The sequence below is a fragment of the Heloderma suspectum genome, chromosome 5 (assembly GCF_057233095.1).
Source record: "Heloderma suspectum isolate Gila_16-S chromosome 5, 16-S_ref, whole genome shotgun sequence".
Lineage (NCBI taxonomy): Eukaryota > Metazoa > Chordata > Lepidosauria > Squamata > Helodermatidae > Heloderma > Heloderma suspectum.
Genome location: NC_139462.1, coordinates 93549776 through 93574932, shown reverse-complemented (window position 1 = coordinate 93574932; position 25157 = coordinate 93549776). Strand labels below are relative to the sequence as shown.

Sequence of the window (25157 nt, the reverse complement as noted above, 5' to 3'; positions counted from 1 at the left end):
GTGTGGGCTTCCCCCACTGGAGAAGCTCATGTGCCCAAAGCCACCCTGACTGACACGCCAGGTAGAGGATACACCTGATGTATCAGCTGGGATGGCTTTGCCTGCTCTGCACCTTCCATCATCACATAAGGATGCAGGACAGGTAAAACTGAGCTGGCTGGGTGCCTCCATCGTGTGCTGCTCACCATCTGGTCTGCATGTGCCACTCACACAAACAAAAGGGACTTGGGCAGCTGAGCCCTCAGCCCAGCTTTTCTCACCCTTCACCTTCTCTGCATACGACCTGCTCAGAAGCAGAAGCTGCATTTTTTAAAAAATAATGTGCATGAATAGCTTAGATGACCTGTGTAGGAAAATGGGGAAATAATTGTGAACATGAAATGAAATATTCATTCAAACATCACAATTATAACATCAGCTCTAGACACTAACCGAAGAAGCAAAACTAAGCTGCCCTTATCTAGCATAAGCGAAAACAATCTGCCCTTGGAAATACTTTGCGTACAAAATCTGCACACACAAAGGAAATACTTGGTTGGAAAAGTGAGAACTCACTCAATACTGAGATGAAAGCTAATTAAGATAGATTTCCTGAGCATTAAAAGCATATTATGGACACTTTCCAAGCATCATCTTTACAATCCGTAAACAAAACAACAACTGTCATTATACTATTACAATACAAATTGTTGTTGATAAGCCAGGTTGGAAAGACTCCATTCCCCAGTTATATATAATTTAAAGAATGTATTTCTCCTACATGGGCAATACATCTTTTGAGAGACAATCAGTTTCAACAATCGCTCTACTATTGTATAATTAAAGGAACAATGTAAACAGATGGATTCAAAAAGATAAGCAATGAAGAACATACAGCCTTATTCTTAGCAGTGCTTTGGGATTATTGGATTTGTATTTACCAGAGAATAATTTACTTCTGGCAGTCAAGATCAGACACTCCTAAAATGAGCAAGAGCAGCACATATGCTAATTCACACACAGAGACACAATATTATGTCATGCCAGAATTTTATAAAAACCTTCCTTGTTTTCTTTATATTAGTTAGCTTTACTCTGGCAGATTTGAACAGGCCAGTGGGTTTGGGAGTTTGATAGGTAGGTCCAGGCGCTTATTGTACATCCCCATCTAGAGCACATTGTGTCCAATGCAGAAAGATATGTCTCAAATGAATGTCGAAATTGTAGCAAATGTTGACATTCACATGTGAACACCAGCAATGTCTGACACATTTTGTGAATGTCCACATATCTTCCTATTTTTCTGATATTCACAAGTGAATAGTGACAATTATGTTGATGTGGCTATGAACATTCATCTGTGTTATCTCCAGTCATGTGTCTGGGATTGTAAACATTCACATGTGAAAAATGGCATTGACTGGATCCTGGACATTCCCTGTAACATAATATAGGGAACCGTTTGTTGATGTTGTTGTTGTTATGGTTAGTGTAAAGCCCGTGTCACCCGTGGGTGCTAGTAGTCTGAGAATGATTAGATGAAAATGTGTTTGGCTGTTTCCCTTGTGACTGGAACAACTTTCAGGGGGCATTTCCTTCTTCCCTTCCCTCTTCCTTTCTCAACTTTCCAATTATGTCCTGCATCAGGTTCCCTTCAATGAGCACCCTAATAAAATGGCCTCTTCCCACTACATTAAATCAAGCCTCCCCCCACCATAGTAAATGGGGTCTTCCAACCCACTTCCCTCCCTCTCATTCACCCACAGAATTAATTAGCCTCCTTCCTTCCAATAAGAGCCACCTCCCATTACATGAAAGCATAGACAGACCCACACCTCCTTGTTGCAGGGAAAGGGGGTGTTCCAAGCCCCACTCAAGAACCCCACCTCCACCTTGACCTGTGCCTGAAAAACAAAAGGTGAGATGGAGGGGAGAGAAGAAAAATGCTGCCTGTTTCTCACCTGCCCTGAGGCACAGCCATCCAATATGGCACCAGTATTATGCCCTGCCCACTCCTGCCACATCGCCCCATCATTAAAAACAATTTCAACTGAAGCAACAATACAAATCACATTTAAAATACTCCATTAAAATAATTCCACCTATAATAACAAGACAAAACAATACAAAGAACAGTAAGATAGTGAAACGTATATTAATTGCAATTAATTACAAGCCAGAGAAAGCCTGTGTGAACAAATGCATTCTCAGGAGATGTTTAAAACTATCACTTTTTCTTCCTCCTGTACTGCATGGCAAGAGGGTTTTCCAGAGGGTGGGCACCACCACCGTGAAGGCCCAGCTTCTATATATTACATGATGACATTCTGTTGGTTGCGGAATGACCAGCAAGACCTCCTGTGAAGATCTTAAAGATCAACTGGGTATATGTAGGGGAAGGTGGTCTGATAGATATCCTGGTCCCAGTTGTTTAGGGCTTTGTATGTAGAGATGTACGAAAGTCACTTACCTTTTCGAAGGGTGACATTCGTGGTGGGGTGGGGAGGCACTCCGTCCCTCCCCCCGAAATTCTCCCTGGCCGGCTTCGCTCTGCAGTGACTCCGCAGAGCCGCCGGTCGGGGCCGCCCGCAGCCAGACATCTGGCCGCTGGGCTGCACAGGGACACAAATGGTGGCTGCTACATATATATTTACATAGCCTATTATGGCAAAAAAAAAAAAAAAGGGAATGCAAATGGCGTCGGCTACGGCGGCCACCATTTGCATTCCTGTTTTTTTCCTTGATAGGCTACGTAAATATTTACGTAGCCAATCACAGCAAAAAACAGGAACACAATTGGCATAAATATTTACGTAGCCTATTATGGCAAAAGACAGGGGCACAAATGGCAGCCACTACGTCATTTACACCCCTGTCTTTTGCCATGATAGGCTACGTAAATATTTACATAGCCTATCATGGCAAAAAAAGGGAACGCAAATGGCATTGGCTACGGTGGCTGCCATTTGCGTTGCCTTTTTTTGCCGTGATAGGCTACGTAAATATTTACGTAGCCTATCACGGCCTCCGCAGGGACGCAATGCGTCCCTGCATTAGCCTTGATAGGCTACGTAAGTATTTACGTGATAGGCTACGTAAGTATTTACGTAGCCTATCATGGCAATAATGAAGAAAAGAATGGTAGCATGAATGGCACCAGGTTAGTGTCCCATTTTGCGAGCTTTTTGTGGGGTGGGGGGGTGGGGGGCTTTGTTCCGCCACATAATTCGGGGGGCCGAATGCACTGGCATTCAGCCTCACCAAGATCCATGGTGGAATTCTCTGACATCCCTATTTGTATGTCAACATCATAACCTTGAACATGGCATAGGCAGCCAGTGCTGTTTTTTTAACACAGGTTTTATGTGAACCTAGCTGGGTCTCCCAGTGAGCATCCTAGCTTCTGCATTCTGCACTAGCTGCAGCTTCTGAACCAGGCACAAGGGCAGCCCCACATAGAGTGCACTGCAGCAGTCTAATTGTGAAGTAAAGGTAACATCAAAACATTGTCATGATGACTGTAAAAAGAACTCAGATGAAAACGTAGAGAATTAAAACACCCATATTTAATGTTAAGAGGCTGTTCATTCGAATATTTCTATGTAAGGTCTTGAACTGTAGACTAGATGATCAGTCAGCTCTTCTTATGACTCTAAAGAAAGTCATAGAAGGATGTCTTGCCCTCAAATATAGATTAAGTGATTAAGTTTCACTGAGAAGGTTGTGTGTAGCATATGCTCAATTGTGGCTCAGAAGCCTCTGCGTAAAGGTTGTGGAGTGGCTTTGGCTCCTGTAGGGACGTACGAAAGTCACTTACCTTTCGTGGATTATGTTGATGGGGGGAGAGGTGCTCCGTCCCTCCCCCCGGAATCCTGGATGGAATCCTGGATGGGGGGGGAGGCGCTCCGTTCCTCCCCCTCCGGAATCCAGGCCGGCCTGCTGCGCTCCGCAGGGATTCTGCGGAGCCGCCGGCTGGCTCTGCCAGCATCCAGACATCTGGCCACTGGCTAGCAGGGACGCAAATGGCGGCAGCCGTAGCCGCCACCGTTTGCGTCCCTGCAGTCGGCCGTGATAGGCTACGTAAATGTTTACGTAGCCTATCATGGCTGACTTAAAAAAATAAAAAAAACAACGCATGTACGCAAATGGTGGCAGCCACGGCCGCTGCCATTTGCGTTCCTTATTTTGGCACGTCTTAGTCTACATCAAGATTTACGTAGACTAAGACGGTGAAAATAAGGGGAACGCAAATAGCATAGCGGATGCTACGCTATTTGCGTTCCCCTTATTTTCGCCGTCTTAGTCTACGTAAATCTTGACGTAGACTAAGACATGCCAAAATAAGGAACACAAATGGCAGCGGCCGTGGCCGCCGCCATTTGCGTACGCGCGTTCTTGTTATTTTTTTAAAAGTCAGCTGTGATAGGCTATGTCAACATTTACGTAGCCTATCACGTCTTTTTTTTAAAAAACTGGAAATGGTGGTGGCGGCAGCCGCAGCCGCCACCGCCGAACCGCCGCCAGAGCTGCCACTGGAGCCGCCACCATCAGGAAGATCTGCCCCAGGTAAGTCTTGTCCCCAGGTAAATTTTTTTACCCCTGCCGTGATAGGCTACATAAATACTTACGTAGCCAATCACGACAGGGGGGAAAAAAACCCAGCGTACGCAAATGGCAGTAGCCGCCGCCATTTGTGTACACTGGGGTTTTCCCCCCTGCTGTGATAGGCTATGTAAATATTTATGTAGCCTATCACGGCTCAATACAGGGACGCAGATGATGGCGGGTATGACAGCTGCCATTTGCATCCCTGCAGGGCTGCCCAGCGGCTGGATGTCCGGCTGCGGGCGGCTGGAGCTGGCTGGCAACTCCGCAGCTTGGCTACGGAGCGGAGCCAGCCAGGCAGGATTCCGGGGGGAGGGACGGAGCGCCTCCCCCCCATCGAGGATTCCGGGGGGAGGGACGGAGCACCTCCCCCCCACCGCGGATGCCCCTCAGCAGAGCAAGGTAAGGGATTCATACATCCCTAATTGTAGGAAAGTGTATTTCAGTCTTACCCAAACCTACATACACATCCCTAACTAGAAAGGGCTGTAATGCTGATGAACCTTTATTCAGGGAGCAGTTATTATTCACTTAAGGTGCAATCCTATGCATGTTTAGGCAGGAAAAAAAGCCTTACAGTTCTCATTGTGGCTGGCTGGGGGTTGTTGGACTTCTGTCTTGTTGGACTTTTGCACCACCATTAGAACTGTCATCCAATTAAAGAAATCTTTTTAAATTCATTATATTTATAAAAGACTAGAAGAAACAAGATAAATATCACACTAAATTTGTTGGCAAGTGCAATGTTACTCATGTATGAAAATCTTTCTACACAGAACCCTTTACAACAAAGGATCTGATCTCCTAACCCTTCTCCTAACTAAAATTGACAACCTACACAGACCCAATTGGGAAAAGAAAGTTTTTCTTTGTATATTCATTTTGCAAACTTTAACATTAAACATTAACAATTTTATAACTACTTTTCTCTTTTTTCAGATGTGGTTGTTTCAAACAGGATCTGAAGTGAGATTGTTTTACACTCAGCAATCATTCTTAAAGCTGTCTTAGAAAAAAATGTATTGTATGACAATTATAGGTCAAGTGAACATTCCATAAATAAGCTAGGAGAGTGGTGGAAGTCTGTCTGAGTCTTCTTCACATAGAAAATAAAACTATGACAAGCTGGAAAAAAGTGTCTAGTTTTGATTGTCTCTTGATTATGCCTATTCTGTGAATCAGTTTTTAAGCTAAAGCAGGCATGGGCAACATACAGACAACAGACCACATGTGGCCTCTACCAGCCCCCCGCCCCCAGTGCAGTCCCCGGCACTGAAATTTGCAGCTGCAGCAAAGAAACCCCCATCCATTTATCTCTCCATAGGTGTGATTCTACTGATCACAATCATCCTGGTATTGTCTTGAAAGGAATATATACTAAGAAGGCCTGAAGTGGGCTTTAATTATTGTTTTTAGTGTGTTTGAAAAGGTAACCAGATTTCAAAGAAAGTATGTTATCTTCTGCCAACCCTGAAATGCTCAAATTGGATGGGTAAATTCCTCCAGAGCAACATCCCAGAGAATGGATTGCCATTGAGTGATGAAGGGGAGAATTTATCAATTCCACTTTGAAAATATAACCATCCTATTGGGTACTAGGACATATAAAACTAATGTCTTGTTCATCTTTGGTCATCTTTGCCTATTAGATTCAACAGAAATGTTTTTCTCATCATTGTCCAATAGCACCAGTGATATCCCTGGTAATGTTAAGAACATATGTCAAAAAAACTTTATATTAAAGGATAGTCAAGGACATATGAGAGGCTGAGTGACCAGTCTAATGTATTTCATCTCTATTAATTATATTCAAATGTTGTCATTTCTCAGTAGGCCATGAGGCAAAGACCATTATTGTATCATTTTATGTCATGACAAGCCCCAGGGAACTATATAATCTCTGCATTTCTTTTGTAGGCAAAACCCCTCCAGTCACTGGGTTTGCCTATGAAAGAAGGTGCAGTTAAAATAAATACACTATTTTGAAATGTCTGTGGATTGACTTTCCAGCTAATTTGCATGGAATGGAAAGGGAACCCACATATAGGAGTAAGAAACTGTGAGTGTTGTCACTGGTAGAAAAGGAGGGGGAGCTGATGTTCTGCCCTAGCTATTACAACCCAGGAGTACACTGTCCAATTGGTGCACAGTTTCTGATAGAAGGCTAAATGGAGAAAGCATTGGTATGTAATATAAGCCTCAATGCTCTAGGAGCTATTAAGAGAAATCTTTTGTATTCTGCATCTATTCCATGATGCTCCCACGAATTAGTTCAATACACTGTGGATCTCTTCCAGTCATTTAACCTCTAGGGCCCATATAGGGCAAAATGTATCAAAGTTATAAAGAGTACACACTTTTACTGTGCACAAAATTTGAAGTTAGTGATGTTCCTTTAAATGTGTTCTAGCTAACTGCAGGACATTTGGTAAAGAACTTCTAACCTAAGGACTGGAGGTGTATTGCCTTAAAAATGTAGAGATTACATAGTTCTCAGAAAGCTAGTTTTCTAAGCACTTTCCCCCCACCCAGATCACCTCTCAGCTGACAGGTTTTTTGTTTTTTTTTAGCTAGGTAATTTCAAAACAGAACTGATTAGATATAATAATTTACTCCTTCAACCCACATGTTTGTTGTCTTTAACTCAACTTCTGTGCAAAAAACCTGCCATTTAAAGTGTGCACACATCTAATGAATGAATTTATATTTTAGAAGCCACAATTGCAACTAAAAGCCACAATTGCTTGGGTTTCATTAATTAAATGGGGTTTTGTTTTGGCTTCTTGAGCTAGTATTTTTATTTTGTTGTTTTATCAGCAGATAAGGACTCATAACATAAAGCACTGCAAACCCCCTTGATAAATGGGATTTTTAAAGTAACATCATTCTAATTCACTGCATATAAGGAGACAAACACAACCTTAATGCAGACTGAAGCAACTTAAAGTTCACACACTTCTAATAATAGGGAGCTTCTATACAAAAGGCTCACAATAAATTTTCTTTCAATTGGGTCAAATTGGGTCAATGCTCAGAATGCTTGTAGCATACTGGAAGGTATTGCAGAAGTCCCAGGTGTATGGAATGAGTTAGAGAAACTGGTGGGAAGGGGGAATGGGCAAAAACAATACGAGAAAACATGGCGGTAGGCCTCAAATGTCTACATTTTTTTAAAGCATGTTTTAGGTAAATAAGCTGTCACAGACTAAAGCCAAGCACAAGAAGAACTAAATTATTTCTGACTGACACTCTTGCACATTCTAATCCATATTAATATTTCTTTCCTGATTGTCGACAGAAACAATGTGTAATCCATAACCTTCTGGAAAATTTCTTCCTTCAATTTATCAAGGTCCGTACAGCCTGTGAAGACCTTACAGCCTATTGTGAAGGCCTTACAGCCTATTGAATTAATTATCAATCACTATCATTTGGGCTCTGACTTTGTCCCAAAGGGGAGCTCAGAAGGCAAGAACAACTCTTAGTTACCATGGTGCATAAAAGTTTTGCCCATTGCGGGGCAGAAGGACAAGTAGTTTAAAATCAACAAAACTGCAAACTTTCTTCTTTTTATGGGTGACAACCCACAACCCTCCCCCTCCTCCCACAAATGTGGGTGAACTTATGGCCCATTTAAAAGAGGTGAGTGCACATTCACAATTTAACTCCTGTTGATTTCAGAAGGGCTTATGGCAAGCATAGGTAATTAGTTCCGTAAAATTACTAATCCCCCCCCCCAATTATCACATACAAGTTAAACAAACACACACATACACAATGTAGACCTTAGAAAATTTAGGGTAAAGAACCAACACTCTTTAAAATTTAAAGAGTTTAAAAAGAAAAAAAATCAGGGGAAAATATTTGGATTTTTTCCTCCTTTTTTCAAAGGAGCTCAAAAGATCACATAGTTGCATAGGGGCTTCACAGATTCTGACTGACCAAAGGCAAAGCAAAAATGTTTTTTAACCAAATCTGTTTATAACAAAACTGTGCAGATAAACATCAGTAACTCCTCTTTATCCTGTCCCTCCTCATTTTGAGCCAAGATTTCGTAGAATTCAGGCCAGGATGTGTTTTTACTACTAGGGCTCAGCCTGGGTAAGGCCTTTATCTCAGTGGGTTGAGCACATACTTTTCATGCAGAAGATCCCAAATTCAGCTGCTAACATCTCCAGTTAGGGGATCTCCTCTGCATCCTAGATAGGAAGAGTTTTTGCAATCCACTACAGAGTTTTGGAGTGGAATGATTTCATATTGTTCTGTGCCAGAACTCCACAGAGCCAAATCAAGCAGTTGATGTAGCAGTACTTCCATTTATGATGGGCTTCCTTTTTAATAGAGTTTTTTGATCCTTCTAGTAGACTTTGCTCTTAAATAGGTAATATGTGGCACAAGGAAGGGCAGCCACCTATCCAGAGCCAAAAAAGAGGAAATGGATCATCCCCTCCCAAAAAGGACAAAAGAGGACACTGATTTGCATAAAAAATGCAAGTCCTAATTTTATATGTACAGATACTAGAAATAATTACCATCATTCAAATTCATGTTACCTTAGAGGGAAAGACGGACTAGGTGACCTGCTCAGTCTGCTGTTCAGGTGCTAAGTATGGATGCAGCCATTTCAAGGTCCCTGCTCCCCCAACTTCTTATGGTTCCCGATCATTAAACTGGACTTGGACTGGAAAGCCCATCAAATATAGGACACCTTCAAACAGAGGACCATCCTCTGAGAGTGTTTCAAAGAGAACTGTGGTCTTTGAGCAGAACATTGCACCCTATCACAGAGACAAAGTCTCAAGTTGGGATGGACGGACTCACCCACAGCCAGCTTCGTCGGGTGCTCACCGAACCACCGCCATTGCCCACTCCTGCTCACAGTGTTGTGTGAGCTTCATTGTGGCCTGGCGACTGCCTGATGAAGCTGTAGGGCCACCCATCCTCCCTAGCGAGCTGCCATTTTGAGCAATGGTGGCTCAGGCACTTCCAGGTAGGTAATGTTGCATAACATTGCACCTGTAACATTGTGTAAATGGGCCCTTAATGGCTGCCAAGTATGTAACATTACCTACCCTGTAGCGCCTGAGCCACCATTGTTGCACATAATGGTGGCTCGGTAGGGAGCACAGGCAGCTGCAGGGCACTCACTGAGCACCTCGCATTTCAGTGAGCAGGGTCTGGGAGGGCAGATGAGGGGAAGTCCATTGGACTCTACTCCCCCACCCTGTCCGCAAACTCTTGTGACATCCCTAGTCTTGAGTACTATAAAGAAGGTTTGGTATTCCGTTATATTCTTGGTTTGATCAATGCATCTGCTGGTGTTCATTTGTAGTGATATTTGTGTGGAAAATGTCCTGCCCATGTGGTTCTTCCCCCAGTATGTTAAATCTACACCTGATGACTTTTGAAAACCGAATCCATGAAATTCTATCAAACATATTGACCGGGTTCACATGATCACTGCAGCCTACTGTGGCTTATTGGGTTGTGGCTAGGGATGTCAGAGAATTCCACCACGGATCTCGGGAAGGCTGAATGCCAGCGCATTCGGCCCCCCGAAATCAGTGGCACAACAGTCTGACCCCCGCCCCCCCGGGACAGGACTTACCTTGGGCAGATCTTCCTGGCGGCAGTGGCTCTGGCGGTGGCTCCAGCGGCGGTTTGGCGGCGGCGGCTGTGGTGGCCGGTCTTCCAACCGGCTGCCGCTGCCACCATGTCCAGTAAAAACAACAACAACAACAACAACAAACGTGATAGGCTATGTAAAGATTTACATAGCCTATCATGGCTAGATTTTTAAAAAACACCGTGATAGGCTACGTAAATGTTTACGTAGCCTATCATGGCTGATTTAAAAGAAAAAAAAACCACATGTACGCAAATGGTGGCGCCCATGGATGCCACCATTTGCGTTCCTTATTTTGGCATGTCTTAGTCTACGCAAACAGTTACGTAGACTAAGACGGCGAAAATAAGGGGAACGCAAATAGCGTAGCGTCTACGCTATTTGCATTCCCCTTATTTTCGCCGTCTTAGTCTACGTAAATGTTTACGTCGACTAAGACATGCCAAAATAAGGAATGCAAATGACGGCATCCATGAGCGCCGCCATTTGAGTACGCGCATTTTTTTTTCTTTTAAATCAGCCGTGATAGGCTACGTAAACATTTACATAGCCTATCACGGCTGACTGCAGGGACGCAAATGGCGGCGGCTATGGCCACTGCCATTTGCGTCCGTGCTAGCCAGTGGTCGGATGTCCGGCCGCTGGCGGAGCCGGCCGGTGGCTCCACAGATTCCCTGCGGAGCGGAGCCGGCTGGCTGGCCAGGATTCGGGGGGAAGGGACGGAGCACCTCCCCCCCGGCCAGAATTTTGGGGGGAGGGACAGAGCGCCTACCCCCCACCGCGAATGTCACCCTTCGAAAAGGTAAATGACTTTCATACATCCCTAGTTGTGGCGCATGCTGGCTGTCCTTTTGAGTATTCAAGCTATGGCAGGCAGCTTCTGTGGCTTGTCGTGTTGTGTGAACAAGTGAGGGTGTTTTATGCAAGGGTTAAACAACCCTCACACAAGCCACCCTTACCAGGTTTGCATGACATGATAATCCCCAGCGCCCACCAGCCACACCTTGCATATTTCAAAGGACAGCTGGCACCCACCACAACCAACAGTGGGCTTTGGCAATCAGGTGAACCAACCTGTTGAGTTACAGCCTGCTTCTGTATGTACAGAACAGAAAAGGCAACGGGGGTAGGGGTGGTTTCTGATTTTGGAAACTAAGCATTAGAAATATGACAATGCAAATATGATAAGCAGCCGAATATTAACATTTGTGCCTGTCAACTAAATAGCAACAAGGGCACAATCCCACTAGACTGAGCCGACTTCAAGTCCCATTGTCCTCAAAGGCAGAAAGCTAGGCCCATGCTTTACCCTGTCATAGAAACCAGTGGGTGTTAAACATAGTTTGTTTGGGCTAAGTAACTTAGTTTGGGCTAAGTCACATGGAGAAACATTATCGTGCCTAGTAATTACCAGTCTCTGCTTCTAGAAAGTTATGGGCTTTAGTCATTTAGGAAGTCATTTTGCATGGGAGGGGACAGAAAGAAGAAAAAGGAAAGCTCAACTTTCACAACTACTGAACTCATCTCTAAGCACTAATTCTGCAGTGCAAAAGCAAAAGACCTTCTACACCTGGGAGTTGAAGTCCAAAACATCTGGATGGCATCAGGCTGGGAATGCTGCAGTAAAGTCTCCTGTGAGTGCAAATGAAGTAGGGAGGCAATTTTCATTAATTCCCCCATCCCAGGCTGTTCCCCTGCACCATCTTCCACTCTATTCCAGAATTTTCTGACCTACAGCACATAGTTTGTTTGTGTTCTTCAGGCCTGTGTGCACAGATAAAATAAATATTTTCATTAAAATGATTTAGAGGGTTTTTATGCCTTATGATAGTGCCATCCCCCCCCCCCCCACAGTATCTTGATTTCCACTTTTATATGCTCATGGGGTTCAATTTCACATTAAAATTTAAATTCTTTTTTTTGGTAAAAAACAAAACAAAATCTAATTATACAGAGGTTCACTTATGTAACTATAAAATCAAATAAATTATATAGAGGTCATTTATGTAACCATAAACTTTGATTGTGTCAAGTACTGCATCAGAGCTGCGGTATTTGCATTTTCTAAATACACTCAAGTGACCTCATTACTGACAGTTTACTTAAAGATTATGCTTAATTAGCTTTTCCTCTTTTAAGCATCTATGTCCTAACAATTTATTTTCACATGGGCAGAATTAATAGGAAACATCAGACTGACTGTGAGCCGAAAACATCACTCACCATTACCTACTTATTAAGGTCCTAATTCAATGAGGTCAGCATGCAGCAGCATATTGAACATGCACTGATATGTATGGAGGCATCTAAAAGTTAAAGTTTTAGAGGTGCAACTGGATTCCTAATAAGAGTACAACCAAAACATTTAACAGAATAATTGCAAGCATCTCTCACACACCTACACACCTCTTAGCTCAGGGTCAGACTAATGTTAGGCTAATTATTTAGTGTGTAGCTGAGATGTATTGTATTTTATTACTCTAGAGTAAGTGTGCATGGCCCCCATTTAGATGGGGACCATTGTACACAGGGAAGTGATGGTTATACCTCCCCCTGCCACACACTGTTTGTTTCCAAAAACACCCCCTCCCCCCTGGCTAGGTTGCAAGGGTTAAAAAAAAGAAAGGATTAGCATCAGTGCAGGGTTCCCTCCCTTTTAAACTCCTATGTGGGATTTTGGGAAGCAAATTATGTGGGCGGAGCGGGGGGAGGTTTAATCCTCCTCTACCGGTATGCAGCAACTCTGATCATATTGGGGAGACACACACTTACTCTAGAGCAACTCTCCTGGTGCCCTTTTTGGACTTCAACTCCCATCAGCTCCAGCTAGCATGGTCAATGGTCAGGAATTCTGGGAGTTGTAGTCCAAAACATCTGGAGGGCACTGGGTTAAAAAAAGGAGACAAGGCACAGCTACATGTTACGCAATTTATGTAACATATAGTTTGACCCTCACCCAAACAAACACACACACGGACACCAGCTCCCAACATTCTATCATGCACAAACTCACAAAGCAAGTTCCCAAGACAGACTTATGTACAGAGGATTTAGGGATGTACGAAATGTACTTACCTTTCCACGGATTATGTTTATGGTGGGGGGGAGGCGTTCCGTCCCTCCCCCTGGAATCCTCGATGGGGGGGGAGGCACTCCTTTCCCCCCCCCTGGAATCCTCGATGGCCGGCTGTGCTCAGCGGTGGCTCCGCAGAGCAGCCGGCCAGGCCCAGTCCAGAGCCGTCTGCAGCCAGATTTCCGGCTGCGGAGGTCTCTGGGTAAAACACAAAACAAAAAAACAAACCCCCCGCATACGCTAGGGATGTACAAAAGTGACTTACCTGTTCGCAGATTATGTTTATGGGGGGGGGTTCTGTCCCTCCCCCTGGAATCCTCGATGGGGGGGAGGCACTCCGTTCCTCCCCCCAGAATCCTCAAATGGCTGGCTGTGCTCCACGGCAGCTCCAGGCCAGAGCCGTCTGCAGCTGGATTTCCAGCCATGGGGGGCTCTGGGTAAAAACCAACCCCCCCAAAAAACCCCGCGTAAGCAAATGGCGGCGGCTACAGCTGCTGCCATTTGCATTCCTTCTTTTTGGCTGTCTTAAGCTACGTAAATATTTACATAGACTATGACGGCGAAAATAAGGGGAATGCAAATAGTGTAGCGGGCGCTATTTGGTCCCTTTTTGATTCACCGTTTTAGCCTACGTAAATCTTTATGTAGGCTAAAACGGCGAATCAAAAGGGGACGCAAATAGCTGCTACGCAATTTGTGTTCCCCTTATTTTTGCCATCTTAGTCTACGCAAATCTTTACATAGACTAAGACGGGCCAAAATAAGGAGCGCAAATGGCGGCGGCTGTAGCGTTGTTGTTGTTTTTTTTTAAGCCAGACGTGATAGGCTACGTAAGTCTTTAAGTAGCGTATCACGGCTGACTACAGGGATGCAAAAGGCGGCGGCTCCGCGGAATCCCTGCAGAGTGGAGCCGGCCGGCCAGGATTCTGGGGGGAGGGACGGTGCACCTCCCCCCCCAGCGGAACCTGGCAGAGCCAGGTAAGGCCAATTTCGTACATCCCTATCTGTAACTGAGGTTCTTTAAGTGGCTATTTGTGCAGTTCCATGAATGGTGCTGTGCCTATGCAGCCGGGCTGGCTCTCCCATGAGGTTGGATGAATCCCCCAACACAGGCAGCAGTGTGGGGGGAGTGGAAAATTGTGCACTCTCCACCCACCCACCAGGAAGCTCACTGCACTCCAGCAGGTGCTCTGGAGAGCCCTGCCAGCTGCTCTCCCACTGTAGCAAATGCCACTGCAGGAGAGTGGGCAACAGGACTCTCCAGAGCAGCCACCTGCCCTTTGGGTTCCTCTGAAGGGAGAGGCTGATGCAGAGAAAGTGCCCAATACAGCTATTCAGAGACCTGGTGAGGCCCAAATGCCTATCTCTGTGGGGGTAGGGATGGCGGAGAATTTCTCCCTGAAACTTCGGGGGGCCGAGCGCCAACGTGTTCGGCCCCCCGAACAAGTTTCGGGGAGAAATCCTCCGCACCCCCCCGCCCCCCGCACCCCCCCCCCCGGGACGGGACTTACCTTCGCCGAATGTCCCTCCTGGCGGCGGGTCCGGCCGGCGGTTCGGCGGGTGTTCGAGCGGGGCGGGAGCGGCAGCCGGTCTTTCGACCGGCTGCCGCCACCGCCATTGCAATAAAAGAAAAAAAAAAAGCCCCCTGATAGGCTACGTGACGATTAACGTAGCCTATCACGGCTAGATTTGCAAAGTCAGCCGTGATAGGCTACGTCAATCGTCACGTAGCCTATCATGGGTGACTTTAAAAAAAAAAAAAGCGCGTACGGATAATGGCGGCCCCCATAGGGAGCCGCCATTCCCATTCCTTATTTGGTCGCTGTAGTCTACGTAAAGATTTACGTAGACTACGGCGAAAATAAGGGCAACGCTATTTGCGTTGCCCTTATTTTTGCCATAGTCTACGTAAACATTAGCGTACGCGCTTTTTTGGTTGCTCATTCGCATTCCTTATTTGGTTGCTGTAGTCTACGTAAATCTTTACGTAGACTACAGCAACCAAATAAGGAACGGGAATGGCGGCTCCCTATGGGGGCCGCCATTATCCGTACACGCTTTTTTTTTTTTAAAGTCACTGGTGATAGGCTACGTGACGATTGACGTAGCCTATCACGGCTGACTTTGCAAATCTAGCCGTGATAGGCTACGTTAATCGTCACGTAGCCTATCAGGGGGTGTTTTTTTTTAAAAAAAACTTTCGCGTTCATGGCCGGGCGAGGCGGGAAGCCTCCCCCCTGGCCTGAATTTCAGCTGGGGCGAGGCGGGAAGCCTCCCCCCTGGCCTGAACTTCGCAGGGGGAGCCACGAAGCGCCTCCCCCCCACCGCGAACGTCCTTCGAGGACAGGTAAGGGACTTTCGTCCACCCCTATGAGGGGGTCCTTCCTCAGAGCCAGGCATTGTGGGACAGGTGTCCCAGGAGATGGCCCATGGGGGCTTGCGTAACTCACTGAAGACATAAGCTATGCCGTGCAGGGCCACCCAAGACAGACAGGTCATGGCGGAGAGTTCTGACAAAAAGTGGTCCACTGGAGAAGGAAATGGCAACCCACTCCAGTATTCTTGCCATGAAAACCCCATGGAACGTATCACAAGGCTAAAAGATATGACGCTGGAAGATGAGCCCCTCAGGTTGGAAGGTGTCCAATATACTACTGGGGAAGAGCAGAGGGAATTTCCAAGTAGCGCCAGAAAGAGTGAAGCAGCTGGGCCAAAGCCGAAAGGACACTCAGCTGTGGATGTGTCTGGTGGTGAAAAGAAAGTCCAATGCTGTAAAGAACAATATTGTTTAGGAACCTGGAAAGTAAGATCAATGCATCAAGGTAAGCTGGAGGTGGTCAAACAGGACATGGCAAGACTGAACATCGACATCCTGGGAATCAGCGAACTAAAATGGACAAGCATGGGCGAATTTAAGTCAGGTGACGATCTTATCTACTACTGTGGGCAAGAATCCCTTAGAAGAAATGGAGTAGCACTCATAGTCAACAAAAGGGTGGGAAAAGCAGTACTGGGGTACAATCTCAAAAACGATAGAATGATCTCAGTATTACTTAGGGATGTAGAAAACTGACTTACCTTTTCGTGGAATCTTTCGCAGTGGGGAGGGAGGCGCTCCGTCCCTCCCCCGGAATCCTCGATGGGGCGGGAGGAGTTCCGGTCCTCCCCCCCCCCGGAATCCTCAACAGCCGGTGGTTCCGGTGGCGGCGGCTCTGGCGGATGGTATCCTGGCGGGCCGCGGCCGGGCTGCAGCTGCTGCCATTGCCATCCTGGCTTGCAGCCATGATAGGCTACATAAGAGTTTACGTAGCCTATCACGGCTGGGTTTTAAAAAAAAACCCAGCATACACAAATGGCAGCGGCTACAGCGGCCGCCATTTGCGCTCCCTATTTTTCTCCGATTTATCTTACGTAATATTTACGTAAGATAAAACGGCGAAAAAAAGGGGAACGCAAATAGCGTAGTGGGTGCTGTTTGCATTGCTTTATTTTTCACTGTTCTAGCCTACGTAAATATTTATATGGTGATGGCCGCCATAGCCATCACCATTTGCATATGCTGAGGGTTTTTTTTGGGGGGGGGGCTTAGCCGTGATAGGCTACGTACATTCTTACATAGCCTATCATGGCTGCAAGGACGGCAATGGTGGCCGCTGGAACCGCTGCTGCTGCCGCATCCGCCCCAGGTAAGTGCCGTCCCAGGGGGATTCTGCGGGGGGGGGCAGGGGGCAGGAGGCCGTTCCGCCACGGATTCTGGGGGTGGAATCTCCGGGGGTGGAATTCCTCACTGGAATCCATGGCGGAATTCTCTGCCATCCCTACAAAATTTCGGCTTAAATTGAAGAACGTAGGGAAAACCACTAAACCATTCAGGTATGACCTAAATCATATCCCTTATGAATATACAGTGGAGGAGACAAATAGATTTAAGGAATTAGACCTGATAGACAGAGTGCCTGAGGAACTATGGACGGAGGTCCGTAACATTGTTCAGGAGGCAGCAACGAAATCCATCCCAAAGAAAAAAAAATGCAAGAAAGCCAAGTGGCTGTCTGATGAGGCTTTACAAGTAGCTGAGGAAAGAAGGAAGCAAAAAGCAAGGGAGAAAGGGAAAGATATACCCAACTGAATGCAGAGTTCCAGAGAATTGCAAGGAGAGACAAGAAGGCCTTCTTAAATGAACAATGCAAAGAAATCGAGGAAAACAATAGAATGGGAAAGACTAGAGATCTTTTCAAGAAAATCGGAGATCTCAAGGGAAAGTTTTGTGCAAAGACAGGCATGACAAAGGACAAAGAAGGCAAGGATATAACAGAAGCAGATGGGATTAAGAATAGGTGGCAAGAATACACAGAAGAACTATACAGGAGAGATCTGAATGTCCCTGATAGCCATGATAGTGCAGACACTGAACTTGAGCCGGACATCCTAGACAGTGAAGTCAAGTGGGCCGTAGGGAGCATTACTAACAACAAAGCTAGCGGAGATGACAGTATTCCAGCGGAGCTATTTAAAATCCTAAAAGGTGATGCTGTTAAAGTGCTGCACTCAAGATGCCAACAAATTTGGAACACTCAACAGTGGCCACAAGACTGGAAAAGGTCAGTTTACATTCCAATTCCAAAGAAGGGCAATGCCAAAGAGTGTTCAAACTACCATACAATTGCACTCATTTCACATGCCAGCAAGGTTATGCTCAAAATCCTACAAGCTAGTCTTCAGCAGTATGCGAACTGAGAACTACTGGAAGTACAAGCGGGGTTTCGAAGAGGCAGAGGAACTAGAGATCAAATCGCCAACATTCGCTGGATCATGGAGAAAGCAAGAGAATTCCAGAAAAATGTCTATTTCTGCTTCACTGACTATGCTAAAGCCTTTGATTGTGTGGATCACAACAAACTCTGGCAAATTCTTAAAGAGATTGGAGTAACCAGACCACCTTACCTGTCTCCTGAGAAACCTGTATGAGGGTCATGAAGCAACAGTAAGAACCAGACATGGAACAACTGATTGGTTCAAAATTGGGAAAGGAGTATGACAAGGCTGCATATTGTCGCCCTGCTTATTTAACTTATATGCAGAGTACATCATGAGAAACACCAGGTTGGATGAATCACAGGTCGGAATTAAGATTGCCAGGAGAATTGTCAACAACCTCAGATACGCAGACAATACCACCCTAATGGCAGAAAGCAAAGAGGATCTAAACAGCGTTGAGTGAAAACACCATTCACTTGTTGAGGGTGAAAGTGGGGAGAGTGCAAAAGCTGGTTTGAAACTCAACATTAAAAAAAACAAAGATCATGGCATCTGGCCCCATCACTTCCTGGCATATAGAAGGGGAAGAAATGGAAGCAGTGACAGATTTTACTTTCTTGGGCTCCAAGATCACCGCAGACGGTGACTGTAGCCATGAAATTAAAAGGTGCTTGCTCCTTGGGAGGAAAGCTGTGGCAAACCTAGACAGCATAGTAAGAAGCAGAGACATCACCTTGCTGACAAAGGTCCGTCTAATCAAAGCTATGGTTTTCCCAGTAGTAATGTATGGTTGTGAGAGCTGGACTATAAGGAAGGCTGAGTGCCGAAGAATCGATGCTTTTGAACTGTGGTGCTGGAGAAGACTCTTACGAGTGCCCTGGACTGTAAGGAGGTCAAATCAGTCCATCCTAAAGGAAATCAACCCTGAGTGCTCATTGGAAGGACAGATATTGAAGCTGAAGCTCAAATATTTTGGCCACCTAATGCAAAGAGAAAACTCACTGGAAAAGACCCTGATGCTGGGAAGGATTGAAGGCAAAAGGAGAAGGGGACAGCAAAGTATGAGATGGCTAGATAGCATCACCGATGCAATGAATATGAATTTGAGCATGCTCCAGGAGCAAGTGGAGGACAGGAAGGCCTGGCGTGCTATGGTCCATGGGGTCACGAAGAGTCGGACACGACTTAACGACTGAACAACAACAACAGATAAACTGCTGGGACACTTGCCCCACAATGACTGGCTCTGAGGAAGGACTCCCTCAGAGGCAGGCATTTGGGCCTGGCTGTGGCCAGCTCTTTGAAGAGCTGTTCTAGCTGGAGTGACTGACATGGCTCTCCAGATTCACAGGGCGAGCCAGAGGGCAGGTGGCAACAGCAATTGGATGAAGGGGGTTGTGGTGGCGTGATGGCAGTGGGGGGGGGGCTTTGTGATAGAGTAGCGATGGGATGGTGGTGGCAGTGGCAACAACAGTGGCAATGTAGAGGCGGGAGAGCTGGCACCAGCAGTGCTATGCAGAACATCTTGAAGAACATTCTAGAGCTTTGGCCTGGAAACTGGTAATTTTGTCTCCTCCCCTTTAGGAGGGATTACTAACCAGGTCTTCATGCCTCAAAGGGTGAGACAACAAGCACTGTTCCACAAAGTTTCTTTATAACCACTGCAAGCACATCCCAAAGCAACATGATGAAAGGAGACACCAGAAGCAGGAAAAGGGGGCAGGTTGTGGGATGGCACAGATGAGCACATAAAGAAAACCAGTTAGGGGTGAGCAACCAGTTCTATTCCATGTCTCTTTGCATTCCCACAAAGAATGACAGGTCTATCCCCTACCCTAATAGTGCCCCTAAATATATCCTTTTACTTTCTCCTTGGCTAACATTTATTGCTCTGGGGTACAGTAAAGTACTGAACAGGAGGGAGGGACAGAAAGAGAGACAGAATTGGTGGGGTGAGTGTGAAGGTTTGGAGATAGAGTCAGTATGCCCAATCTGCAATCTCATCTTATCTTGGAAGCTAAGCAGGGTCAGCCCTGGTTAGTACTTGGATGGGACACTGCCTTGGAATCAGGCTTCCTGCATTGAGCAGGGGGTTGGACTCAATGGTCTTGTAGGCCCCTTCCAACCATATGATTCTATGATCCTATGATCTATGATCCTATGATAGGGGTGTTGGGATGAAAGTAAGAAATGAGAGGAAACATGACAAGACCAGGAAACATGGGAGGGGTGTGGGAGAGGGAGAGAAAGAAAAAGAGAGCCAGGACAAAATTTTGAGAGAGTAAGTACAGGAGAGCTGGGGTAAAGCTGAGTGGTATGAAGGGAGTGGAGAAAGGCACGAGGCAAGAGAATGAAAACTCCCCTTCACCCCATCCTCTCAGCCATGAAATCCCTATTTATCTCTTTATAATTGAATTTCTATATCACTCTTTAAAAAATGCCCATGGCAAGTTACAACAACACAAACTCACATATATATGTTCCCAGCATTTTGCCACACTTTGTGGCCAAGAAACAGGATGTGCAATGCAGTCAGAAGCAGGATTGATCCTGAATGGATAGGGTCCACCAGGGGCAGGAAGTAGGTTTAGTCCCCCACCCTCACCCCACTGGTATCCTTAAGCGTATTCTTTTAGCTCTCTCCATACAAGTCCCATTTACTCCCATGAGGTAAAAGTAAAGCAGTTCATGTGGGGACATTATTGCAATGTTCACACTGCCTGCCTTTCCGCTCTCACTATGGATGGTCCGGCTCTCAATTACAGGGATTCCACCACAGGGTGCAAAGTGGCTCTGTGTGTGGAGGTGATAGAAACACATGGTACCTTCTGGGGTCTGGCAATATACTACTGTTCCATCCATACACACTCTGCTCATCATAAGGATGAGCAAATTGCTAGTGGACTGATAAAGGATATTCTACTGTATTTCAGTTGCCATGATCTCACTTGATATTTTATGTATGTGTCCAACAGTAGTCAGTCCAATGTAACAGAAGTCCATAATAAGAAACATGTTAAGAAGCATGGCCCAAAATGAGGAAAACTGTGTATTTCACTGAAAAATGTTAGATGGGGGTATGTTAGATGGGTGTGTGTTACGAACTGTACACAATTAACTTCAGTAGGCATTAGAATCAGCATTTATTGTAGACTTCTTGGAGCAGACAAGTTTTTAAATAGCTCTTCATTCCTGACAACTCTGGAGTGACTAGGCATATTAAAATTCTTTACACTTCATTGACTCAAAACATTTTAGCATCACTCCTTGATTACTGGTTAGCACTGATATGCTAGAAAGAACTTAAGAACCAAAAAAAAAATTAAAACAAACAGACCTTCTAAAAATATATCTTTGAGAACCCCATTGCCACACGATTGAATTGCTCTGTAGAAAATATAGTGTAATGATTTAATTTGTTTTCTGTAATGGTCTGCTTTAAGCAGTAAAATAATTTACCACTTACATACTAAACAAGAATGTGATGGGCTGCTTTATCTGATGAACTTTGGGATGAGATACCTTTCATAATAAAAACATTTTCTGCCTCTGTTTTATTTTAAACCCACTTACTAAGGACATGATCCAATGCTTATGACTCTTAAGGCACAATCCTATGCAGGTTTAGACAGAACAAAAGTCCTATAACTTCCAGCATTCCCCCCCAGCCAGCCATGTTAGCTGGGGCATGCTGGGAGCTGTAGGACTTTTCTCTGTCTATAGGATTGCACCCTTAATTTCAATAGGCTTAAGCATATTTATGTCTGTGTTGAATTACAGCCTGAGGCAGAAAACATGCATACTTCCTTGGATATAAATTCATTGGAATCAATGGGAATTACTTCCATGTAAACATGGCTTTGATCAGCTTGTCAACATGGCTTTGATCAGTTTGATCAGTTGAGTAACCTGGCCATAGATAATTGCTCAAGTGTATTGCCATAATTCGGATGCTGAAAGCTGTATCAAATATTTCCTTCACAAAGGCAGAGTAAATATAAACCTGCTCGCTATACCCATAAATGGGATGGTACTTGCTATGCCATTAACTCAAGATTTCACACAACATCAGCTACCCACAGGCCAAACATATGCTTCAAATGTACCAATCTTCTCACTGTGCTTACTAGATGCTGCTATGCATCCAGTTTCTTGTAAAAGTTAAATGTTGAATGATATATTCCAAAAATATATCTAGTTCACTGCTACAGTATTTGCTCTTTTTTTTAAAGGGTAAATATCTGGTAACTTAACTTAGAACATAAGAAAAGCCCTGCTGGAACACAGCATAGTTCATCTAATCAAGCATCCTATTTCTCTCAGTGGCCAACCATCCTGCCTACAAGCAGGACGTAAAAAGCAACAGTTCTTTCCCACTCTCACTCCTCAGGGGCACAGTGCCTCTGAGTCTGGGCTTCTCAACCCTGGTGCCATATCTTTGCTAGTCCATATCGAGTTTTGAATTTTGTAGCATTTAGGAGCCAGATAAGTATGAAATTCAGAAAAGAAAGATTACAACATCAGTGTGTAGTTTCCAGTGTGACATAAGCACTAAGCTAAACGATGTTGCGTTAGCATAAGGGACCTCTAGTGCAATGTCTATTGCATTAGTTGGCGCGAGGGGTTTTCCAGGGAGTCCCGTTGCAGTGCACCAGCTAAAGCTATGGGCATTATGCCACAGGATGTAATTTACGTTAGAATTCATGTCACATTTGATACTACTAAGGCTAGGCGAACTGACTTGGATCTGCCTTGCACCCCGTTCGACAGACCCCTGCCAGCCAGCCACCCCAGCTGGTGCTGGAGTGCGAGCCTCCTGGTGGTGCATGGGCACCCAACAAGCCTTCTGCTTCTCCAATGAGCTGCCATTGTGTGCAAAATGGAGGCTCATTGTGGTGGTGGAGGCAGCAGGATGGGAGCTGAGAGGGAAGCACCACGGCTGCCTTGCAAGGACATCACAAAGTGTTGACAGGAGGAGGGGGGCTTTTCAATAAGGGCTGATTTTACGTAAATGGTGTCCATTATTTACATAAATCGGCCTTTACATAACAGGCTGAGCCACCAGTTGGGCAAGGAGTGGGGACCACCGTGCTTGCCCAACTCAGTGCATGCCAAGTCGGGCAAGTGTAGGGGTCTGCAGACTGGCATTCAGGAGGATAACGTGGCAGGAACCCACTGAACTTGAGCCCCCAAATGGATGCTCACAACATCTGTAGATACTACCCTGTATTTTACAGATGGTAGGAGAAAACACATTTTGCAGTGAAGGATTCCACACTGTCTTCGGGCATGTCATAAATCAGCCACTTATGGTAAAACCTGTTTCTTCTACACCACTCTGACGAACTACATTTTCACATCATATAAACATGTGCATCTATCTTAGAAATGTTGTAGAGTGCCCTTCCTCAACCTGCTGCCCTTCATATGTGTTGGACTACAACTCCCATAATTCCCAGCCAATAGGACCATTGGTCTAACACATATGGAGGGCCCCAGGCTGGAGAAGCCTGTGTGAGAACTAACCTTTGATGTTCTTTATACAGTTCTGTCCAAAAGACTTCTCATTGGGAATCTTGAGGGAAATGTCAATTTCATGGGGGTCCTTGAAGTCAAATGTTTTCAGGGGTTAAACAAATAAATATAGTAATCTTATTTATTTATATAAGCAAAGCAGATGTTGGACCTACCTTTCGGGAATGGATTTCTTTCACATACAATGGAAGTAGAAATTCAGATATACCTTCGAGTCGAATTCCCTTTTTGGTGACTCTCAGATTCCCCATTCCATCCTAGAAGCAATAATATACAAATGTGTGTACATGTGAAGCTTACTTGGGAAGCTAATCACTGTATACAATCCATAACTCACACTCCCATCAAACCTCAGGTTTAGAAAGTTAATGCTAAAAGCAATGTAAGTGCATGGGAAAGTGAAAATGTCTGTCTGAATACACAACATTCATGACATAAATATATATTTACAAGATTTTTGATAGGCACATCAATGGGTATAGATTTTTTATCATCAAAATAACTGCATGGAACTGTCACAGAATGGACTTGAAGGTGGGAAAAGGAGGCAGTCCATGGAAATGGACTTGACAGATCTGCCTATCCCTGCTTAAAACTATGCGAAAGGCAGGACAAATATAATAAAAGAATCTTGAGATTCTCCACATGGTATTTACGTCTTGGAAAAGGCATTGGTTCCTCTACTTAGTTCTAAATTCGAATTGTACATTTACACCTACTGGGAGGCACACTTTTGATTCTGCCATATTCCTGGCTGCAAAGAAAACAATCACCACCAGTTATTTTATACTGGAACAGGAGGCCAACTGGTGCAGTATAGCATCATTAGATTAGGACAGGAAGGATCTCATCTCAAACCAAAATCAGCAATGAAGCTCAGAGTAACTTCTGACTAAAGCAGCCACATTTGCAACAGCTACAATGGTGTACAGTAAACACAGTAAGTGTGGACAGACAGATGTTCCTGGATGAGTGTGCAGGAGCCACAGCTAATTAGAACTTTGAGGTGCACATTCCAAGGCTATTCCAAATGGACATCTCTTCTTCAGCTTTTTCTTTTTTTACTGTGGGAAACATCAGTATAACACTAGTGTTTCTGCAGATAACTACTATATACATTTTGGAGCAGTTTTTACTAGGTGGTGCTACGTAATGCAGCACTAAACCACATTGGCTGATTTCTTGTTCCATCAGACAAAAATTCCCTCCCCCCCTTCAGCCAAGAATATGGCAACATAAAAATTTGTTCTTCGGGGATAAAATGACATAACCACATGTGTGCTGTCTTGAAGTCCTTAGAGGTGCAGTAGGAATGCTCTAGATACATGTGTTGGGTCAGGGGTCCCCAATCATTTTGGATCAGTGAGCAGATCTGTATTTTTAAGGGAGTGTCATGGGTGCTCTCACAAAATGGCTGCCATTGTGAGCATGCTGGTCCCAAAATACTCATTTCCCAGAAGGCAAACTGGTGAAACCAAAAGAAAAGTAGCTTGCCCAGGAACAGAAGTACAAGACAGTACAAGGCTCTGAGCTCCAAAACACAAAAGCACTTCTTTTCACAGAGAAAATATGTTATGAATA

At 44.9% G+C, this 25157-nt stretch overlaps 1 protein-coding gene across 1 annotated transcript in view; it reads right to left on the bottom strand.

Moving 5' to 3' along the window:
- The window catches only part of SGCZ (sarcoglycan zeta), a 541716-nt gene that overhangs the window by 229596 nt on the left and 286963 nt on the right, over positions 1–25157 (bottom strand). The window contains exon 4 of the mRNA XM_084856694.1: positions 23732–23833. Within this exon, the coding sequence (XP_084712820.1) occupies positions 23732–23833 (102 nt within the window). The remainder of the gene's footprint in view (positions 1–23731; positions 23834–25157) is intronic.